This window comes from Seriola dumerili, unplaced genomic scaffold (assembly GCF_002260705.1).
Source record: "Seriola dumerili isolate Sdu_G_001 unplaced genomic scaffold, Sdu_1.0 BDQW01000003.1, whole genome shotgun sequence".
NCBI classification, from domain to species: domain Eukaryota; kingdom Metazoa; phylum Chordata; class Actinopteri; order Carangiformes; family Carangidae; genus Seriola; species Seriola dumerili.
The window spans coordinates 11,799,414-11,808,546 of NW_019174258.1; the positions used below are offsets into that span (position 1 = coordinate 11,799,414).

The following is a 9,133-nucleotide window of genomic DNA, read 5'->3' on the forward strand; positions in this document are numbered from 1 at the left end:
TCACGCAACTGCTTATAGACGGCGCAGATACGTAAGTCCTCACTTATAATGTTATAGCAGAAACCAAATGTTTTATAACCCAATATAACCCAGCATAAACACTGAACATGAAGCTGACTGACGTTACACAGGTGTCAGTTTTACGTCATCATCCAATGCTGAAGCCTGCCAGCCTGTGTGACTTGACAGAAGATCAGAAATGATGAGCTGAAGTTAGGAGCTGTCTGTAAATGCATTAAAATGTCAAGAGAATTAGGATTTTGTCCACCCTGACCTACCGCAGGCTCAAGTTTTATTGTGACTTTTTTAACTCTTTTTCGTTTAACTTTACAATCTCCGAACATCTAGAAAACGCCAAAAGTATATACATATGCCTCGTGTTCATAAGTGCTGAATCGTCTTAGATCGCTGTGCTCAGCGGATCTTCTGCCTATATTGTCTATCCTTTCAGCATCTGAGCTACTTTTTACATGTGATGAGCACTTAAATACAGTTTCATTTTCTGGACTTTATCAGAATATGACACAATATGACACAGGCATTCAAAAAAATATAAAAAATTTTCACAATTTTAGCAACTGCATGAAGAGACTGTGAAGACCAGATGTATTATATGGTTATAGCAGAAACCAAATGTTTTATAACCCAATATAACCCAGCATATAAACCTGAACATTGAAGCTTGACTGACGTTACACAGGTGTCAGTTTTACGTCATCATCCAATGCTGAAGCCTGCAGCCTGTGTGACTTGACAGAAGATCAGAAATGATGAGCTGAAGTTAGGAGCTGTCTGTAAAGTGCATTAAAATGTCCAAGAGAGATTTTAGGATTTTGTCATATTTTTTTTTTTTTTTTTTTTTGCCATTCAAACGAACCTCCTTTTCATCAGAGGCTCAGACACATATGTAAATATAGACTGTAGCTTTGCATTACTCCAGTATTAAATGAAACCATTAAACATATAATACAATTATCTAAAGACTTCCGTACAGAGCAGAATCTATTAAAAGGTTATGTTAATGTAGCCTAGGCATCTTACATTATCAGAGGACCCTGTTCTTTCATTGATCCAACGTTTTGACAAACAAATATACTGGTGTGTTGTTTTCATCATGAGAGATGTTGTAATACCTTGCTTAGTTTGTACAGATAAAAAAAACTTCTGTCTACAGATCTTCAGGCACCAATTTGACAGTCCAGTTCCCCTTTTCACTGTCATTTAGCTGTTTAAAATACCTCAGAGCTGGTTCAGTGTAGTACATGTACAGTATGTATCACATCTCAGAATTATTTACAGATGCGCAAAACTTCAATTTTGTAACTCATGTCTACAAAAGCAGTGTGCTTTAAATTTACCTGTGTTTCACATCCTATGATTTTCTCAAGACTTTTTGTATTATCTTGAAAACTTTTTTTAAAATTTTTTTTACAAATTTTGTAATGTTATTGTTGTAGTGTCATCCTTAGCAGTTTTTTTTATTTCTGGGATACCTTTCTCATTCTTGAGACAACTGGTCAGTTATAGAAAGCAAAGAAACAAGACTAGGTCAAAACCTAGTATATGGCTGGATGTAGCCTATGGTCAAATCCTGATTCTATATCTGTGACATCGTCTGACAAAATCACCAAACACATACATTAAAGACAAAGACTCAGTTGTGAATTCAGCTATATTTACTTTAAAAATGATCACTTGGAGAGAAAGTTAGAATAGACAGAATATCAGTCTTATTTTGTCTCTCTCACAGTGCACAGCCTCTGTCTGGGATCCACATCAGTTCACTCTTTATTCACTTGAACTCTAGAATGTAATAGACTTTTATTCTAGGCAGGTCTTTATTTCTAACTTCCTCTGTTTGATATGTAGAATTTGTCATAGCAGTATTTTAGTACAAAGCCTTTGTTTTCAGTTGGTCCCGTTTACCGTGTTAAAGTTACTTCATTACGTATTATTACAAATTGAACACTTCCTGTACTTGTTTCAAATCTAAAGCCATCTGTCTTATTGGACAGAGACCCTTTATTTCTTAACAGGGCTTTTATTCCTGTGTTGCAGTTGAGCGACTTATCTCATTTTTTCATGTCTGTTGTTTACAAGTTATTCAGATCTGCTTGTTTCTTCAGCAATTACTGATGACTTATCTCTCTCCCTCCCTCTCTCCTGCTCTCTCTGCTTGGTGTGTCTTATGTTTAGTTATTCCTCTGCATCCTTAAGTAATAATGATACATGTAATGAAAATAGTTTATTTGGTGTAATGGAGACGAGGCTCAGTGTACTGGAAGTTCTTGTCCGCTTCCCTGTAGTTCCAGAGTGGCTCGGTAGACTGCCCATAACAAGAAGTGTAGCCCTAAGCCCCCAGTTGGCATCCATACACGATCCAGTCATGTACCATTTTTTACCCAGTCTCTTTGAAACAAAGTCTGTAATTCTACCAACAATGCACTAAGTTGGCAACACTGCAGGTGGTAAACACTCCCCTAACAGAACGTGGTTGCACCAGAAACTCTGACTCAGTGACGTTGCACTTGGCTGGCCAATGGTGGAAAAATGATCAGTCAGTCAGGGCTGGACCAGCTCTTGTGGTCTTGCCAAAAAGACTGCATTGTTACGGCATGTTTTTTATGTCAGTCCCTTGAAATCAAAGTGGAAAAGATTTCTACTGCCAATGTCCTGCAGATAATCAACAGTTATTGAGCAAATCCATCACATTGTTCAGTGATTACATGTTCGTGCTAATATGTGCATGTGTAAACTTTTCTCATGGATAAAAATAATGATACGACATCTGTCATGTGTTTTTTCCTTTATTACGGTCATTTTAGACATGTTGGTTTCATTTGACCATTTGAAAGAATGTGGTTAAAGGCTGTGTAATCTTTAACATTGATTCCATAGGTTATAGAAGCTTTTATTGAATTACAGAAAAAACAAACAGGAAAACTTGAATTTGTTGCATTTGGCATCAAGATGGTTGTTAGCAGCCATAGAGCATGTTGATCCTCATGATGTCCCAGTAGGACATGCCCTGCCTCTGGCCGATCTGGACGTTGGGGTCGGGGATGGGGGTGATGGAGTCCTTCCCGTACTGGATGGAGAAGGCTGTTCTTCCATAGTGCATGATGGAGGAGTAGTCGTAGGGAGTGTTCAGGTTGTTGGTGGGCTGCTTGTAGAAGTTGTAGGCCATCTGCGGATCGATGTTCTCCCAGTTGATCCTGACGTAGTGGTCGCGGTCGCTCCTGGTCTGCTCGTGCTGGAAGCCCAGAGCGTGGTTGATCTCGTGCTGGATGATGCCGTGGTAGAGGCAGCCCTGCCTGTTGAGAGAGAGCACCTGTCTGCCTCCCTCTCTGCCAAGAGCTGAGAAACATCCGGCTCTGTTCTCGACGCTGATGTAGTCGTACTCGTTCTGACGGGGGACGAAGCGGATGCAGGTCCTGCTCTGGTAGGACTTCATGGCCACGTCGATCTTCTGCTTCTCCCAGCTGGTGAACTCACCGCTCATGGTGAAGGGGATCATCACCAAGCCGTTGGAGGCTTTCCTCCACAGGCAACTCTGGGACCAGCACGTCATGGCATTTCTGGTTCTGGGAGCTAGCAGGTCTCCTTCCAGCAGGATCTCATTGGTGGCGTTGTTAGAAGTCAGAATCCTGGTGGTGATGTCCATGGTGTCTGGGACTTCATCTGCGCTTCCTTCCTCCTGGAGAGGATGAGCCTGAGAGAGGCCGAGCAGGAGCAGCAGCAGCAGGCTGGCAGAGGGAGTCATCTTCAGGGTCAGTCCAGAGGCTGTGGAGCTTGTGTGGAGAGACTGTTTGAGGCTTGATGTTTGACTCAGTGCAGTCCAGGGTTTTTATACTCTCCTCTGCAGGTGTGTCTGCAGGAGGATTATGGGCTGGGGTCCACACTGCTAGGCCTAAATAAACCTGTGAGGGGAGGACTCCACAGACAAACCCACTGTTTCAACATGGTTTGTTATCTCTGGTCATTAGATGAGCAGATAATACACTGAACAGATATAGACAGCATCTGAATATTTGCAGTAACAGTTGCTCTTTTCCCACAGAATTGACACAGTTTGTCACAAACTTCACACTTTTTCACCCTCATCAGTCTTCACTCAACATTCAATAATTACAAAGTGAAAAAAGGCGTTCACAAATTTTTGCAAATATATCAAGAAGGGAAAACTAAAACATCACATTGACATAAGTATTCAGACCCTTTGCTATGACATATGAAATTCATTTTAGGTTCCTCTTTATCATCCTGAAGATGTTTCTACACCTTGACTGGAGTCCACCTGTGGTAAATTCAATTGATTGGACATGATTTGGATAGGCACACACCTATGTATATAGGGTCTTACAGTTGAAAATGCATGTCAGAGAGAAAACCAAGCCATGAGGTTGAAGGAACTGCCTGCAGACACAGGATTATGTCGGGACACAGGTCTGGGGAAGGCTGACTGCCCAGCCAATCTAAGCAACTGGTGAGAAGGCCCTGTTAAGAAAGGTGATGAAGAACCTGATGCTCAGTCTGGCTGAACTTCACAGATCCTGTGTAGAGATAGGAGAACCTTCCAGAAAGACAACTATAACTGCAGCACTCCACTGATCTGGGCTTTATGGCAGAGTGGCTTCTCCTCTGAGAAAGCCCCTAAAGTACTCTCAGACTGTGAGAAACAAGATCTGATGAAACCAAGATTGAACTGTTTGGGCTCATTTCTGAGCATCGTGTCTTTAGGAAACAGTGAAACATGGTGGTGGCAGCATCATACCGTGGGGGTGTTTTTCAGTGCCAGGGACAGGGAGACTGGTCAGGGTTGAGGGAAAGTTGAACGGAGCAAAGTACAGACATATTTCTAGTAAAAACATTGGTCCAGAGCACTCAGGACCTCAGACTGGACCTAAGGTTTACCTTACAACAAGACAATGACCCTAAGCACACAGCCCAGACATTGCAGGAGTGGCTTGGGGACAACTCTGTCATGTCCTTGAGTGGCCTGGCCAGAGCCCTGACTTGAACCCAATCGAACATCACTGGAGAGACCTGAAATTAGCTGCCAACCAACTGTTCCCATTTAACCTGACAGAGCTTGAGATGTCTGCAGAGAAGAACGCAGAAAATCCCCACATCCAGGTGTTCAAAGCTTATTGCATCAGGCTGCGGTCACTACCAAAGTTTCCTCAACTAAGTACTGAGTAAAGGGTCTGAATACAAGTGTCAATGTGATATTTCATTTTTTCTTTTATATAAATCTGTAAAAATGTCTAAAATTCTGTTTTCACTGTGTCATCATGTGGTATCGAGCGTAGATTGATGAGGGAAAAAAAGAACTTAAACAATTTTAGCATAAGACTGCAACATAACAAATATGAAAAACTTGAATGTGTCTGAATACTTTCTGATTTTATAGTAAATGTAGAATGTAGCTTTGCATTACTCCCCAATTAAATACTCAATTTATGGCCAGTATTCAATTAAACCATTAAAGATATAATACAAATGTCTAAAGACATTCATACAGAGCAGAATCTATTAAAAGGTTCAGTTAATGTAGCCTAATCATATTACATTATCAGAGGACCCTGTTCTTTCATTGAGCCAACTTTCTGACAAATAACTATACTGGTGTGTTGTTTTCATTCATGAGAGATGTTGTAATAACTTACTTATTCTGTAAAGATAAAAAACCTTCTGTCTACGATCTTCAGGGACCAATTTGACAGTCCAGTTCCCATTTTCATGGTCATTTAGCTGTTTAAAATACCTCAGAGCTGGTTCAGTGTAGTACATATACAGTATGTATTACATCTCAAAATTTATCATTGATACGCAAAACTTCAGTTTTGTAACTTATGTCTAAGAAAGCAGTGTGCTTTAAATTTGCATTAAATTAGAATTCAAACAGGTTAAAGCAGAACAATTCAGAGTACATGAAATGCCCACAATCTGCATCTTTCTTACAAACAATGAAAACCTTGAGAGTGATAATCCTCCCAGGGCTGGAGGCATAATGTTTTCAGGTTTTCTGTTCATTCATCTCTGTACATCTGTCCGTCCCATTCTCGTGAGTGCGATATGTCAATAACGCCTTGATGGAATTTCTTCAAATTTGGCACAAATGTCCATTTTGATGTTTACATTTTAGTGGTTGAAGGTCAAGATATCTGTGACCTCACACAAATGCTTTTGGCCCCTTGAAGGTGTTATCTCAAGAACACCTTGAGGGAATTTCTTCACATTTGACAGAAATGTTCATTTGGAGTCAAAGATAACGTGATTCAATTTTTGTGACCAAAGGTCAGAGTTCAAGGTCACACATTCTTGTGAATGTGATACATGTGGAACAAACATCCACTTGGACTCATGGACGAAGTGATTAGAATTTGGTGGTCAAAAGGTCAAGGACATGGTGACCTCATAAAACACGTTTTTGGTTGTAATTGACAAATTCATTTGCAAATCATGACACAGTTTAACACAAATGTCTAATAGGTTAAATGATGAAGTGAAGACATTTTATATCCAATAGGTCAAAGGTCAACTTCACTGTGACATCATAATCTTCTGCAAAAACACTTCTGGCCATTATTCAACGCTGTAACTCAGGAAGTGAGATTGTGACCATATTTATTGCAACACTGACGGCTGGCAGAGGCATCCAGCCATGAGGTGATATGTCTAATTTTTTGTATTATTTTGAAAACTGATTTTTTCACATTCTGTAATATCGTTGCAGTGTAATCTAATAATATCTTTTTTGTTTGGGGTACTTTTCTCATCCTTTAGACAACTGGTCCGTTAAAGCAAAGTGAAAAGATTGCAGTGTTACAACCTGGTTTTTGTGGCAGTCCCCTGAAACTTAAGTGGAAGAGATTTTTACTTCCAATGTTTTGCACATATTATTCAGCGAATCCATCATATTGCTCAGTGATCACATGTTTGTGCTAATGTGTGTTTATGAATGCTGATAGAAAAAGAAACAATGATACAACATCAGTCATGTTTCTTTTCCTTTATTACAGTCATTTTAGACATGTTGGGGTTAATTCTACCATTTGAAAGAATGTGGCACTGTAATCTTTAACATTGATTCCATAGGTTATAGAAGCTTTTATTCAATTACAGAAAAAACAAACAGGAAAACTTGAATTTGTTGCATTTGGCATCAAGATGGTTGTTAGCAGCCGTAGAGCATGTTGATCCTCATGATGTCCCAGTGGGACATGCCCTGCCTCTGGCCGATCTGGACGTTGGGGTCGGGGATGGGGGTGATGGAGTCCTTCCCGTACTGGATGGAGAAGGCTGTTCTTCCATAGTGCATGATGGAGGAGTAGTCGTAGGGAGTGTTCAGGTTGTTGGTGGGCTGCTTGTAGAAGTTGTAGGCCATCTGCGGATCGATGTTCTCCCAGTTGATCCTGACGTAGTGGTCGCGGTCGCTCCTGGTCTGCTCGTGCTGGAAGCCCAGAGCGTGGTTGATCTCGTGCTGGATGATGCCGTGGTAGAGGCAGCCCTGCCTGTTGAGAGAGAGCACCTGTCTGCCTCCCTCTCTGCCAAGAGCCGAGAAACATCCGGCTCTGTTCTCGACGCTGATGTAGTCGTACTCGTTCTGACGGGGGACGAAGCGGATGCAGGTCCTGCTCTGGTAGGACTTCATGGCCACGTCGATCTTCTGCTTCCCCCAGCTGGTGAACTCACCGCTTATGGTGAAGGGGATCATCACCAAGCCGTTGGAGGCTTTCCTCCACAGGCAACTCTGGGACCAGCACGTCATGGCATTTCTGGTTCTGGGAGCTAGCAGGTCTCCTTCCAGCAGGATCTCATTGGTGGCGTTGTTAGAAGTCAGAATCCTGGTGGTGATGTCCATGGTGTCTGGGACTTCATCTGCGCTTCCTTCCTCCTGGAGAGGATGAGCCTGAGAGAGGCCGAGCAGGAGCAGCAGCAGCAGGCTGGCAGAGGGAGTCATCTTCAGGGTCAGTCCAGAGGCTGTGGAGCTTGTGTGGAGAGACTGTTTGAGGCTTGATGTTTGACTCAGTGCAGTCCAGGGTTTTTATACTCTCCTCTGCAGGTGTGTCTGCAGGAGGATTATGGGCTGGGGTCCACACTGCTAGGCCTAAATAAACCTGTGAGGGGAGGACTCCACAGACAAACCCACTGTTTCAACATGATTTGTCATCTCTGGTCATTAGTTTTATCAAATTTCTGGTTTGGTGGTTGCGGTTTGCTTAAGGAAATACTTTTTATGGTCTTCAACCAGAAAATAATTCACATCTGTTATTTGCAATCAAGCACAATGCAAGCAAAACAATTGTGTCTCTCACTTTTCACGACCTTCTGTATCTAGAATATCTACGGGAAAACATCAGTACAATACAGGATTAAATAAAAAATACCTGTTAAAAAACAGAGATATCAGATTTCAATCTTAGCTTTAGATTTTCCAGAGGGTGACTATTTGCCTTTTACATTTGGATCACAAATTGTGACTAATATTTATGTGTATCTCTTTTTGAAATGATGAGGGCCATTGTCACCTCTTTCCCGACAATCTACCGATTAAATGATCAATTGTTTTACTGACAAAATCACCACTTACTCTTATCTCTGTATACATAATTCTAACAGTATCCAGGTCTCTGATCATCTGCGTGCAACATCTCAGCCAACATCACCAATAAAGAATGTTCGGAAATATGGACAAGGTAGTTACATGCTACAGGATGGTTTCCATTGAATTACCCCACCTAGCATTTGCAGGTCTCTCAAAACTGTGATATCGGGGCGTCGAGTGGCGCAGTGGGTTAAGCAGGCTCCCCATATGTAGAGGCTACAGTCCTCGCTGCAGTCATCCCCGGTTCGAGTCCCGCATCGGATGGTCCTTTGCTGCATGTCATTCCCCCTCTCTCTGCCTCCCCATTTCCTGTCTCTCTCTACTGTGCTATCAAATAAAGGCATAAAAAGCCCAAAAACATATACTTTAAAAAAAAAACTGTGATATTGTATTTTCTAGGTTCCTTAAACCAGGATATGGTGTAAAAACATGTGCAACACATAAACCACGATACTCCAAAAACCTGATTATAACCAGTATAGCAGTGCAAATATAAACTTAATCAATGAAAATAATCTTTAA

The 9,133-nt window shown here is 41.5% G+C and overlaps 2 protein-coding genes across 2 annotated transcripts; both read right to left on the reverse strand.

Annotated features, from left to right (window-relative positions):
* Nucleotides 1-2,977: 2,977 nt before the first annotated feature.
* Nucleotides 2,978-3,763, reverse strand: LOC111218615 (high choriolytic enzyme 1-like). Its single transcript, XM_022740999.1, has one exon. It carries the CDS (start codon nucleotides 3,761-3,763, stop codon nucleotides 2,978-2,980), a length of 786 nt encoding a protein of 261 aa, XP_022596720.1.
* A 3,417-nt stretch (nucleotides 3,764-7,180) lies between these two features.
* LOC111218600 (high choriolytic enzyme 1-like) lies at nucleotides 7,181-7,966 on the reverse strand. The gene has a single exon (XM_022740973.1). The coding sequence runs from the start codon at nucleotides 7,964-7,966 to the stop codon at nucleotides 7,181-7,183; it is 786 nt and encodes a 261-aa protein (XP_022596694.1).
* Nucleotides 7,967-9,133: the final 1,167 nt, after the last annotated feature.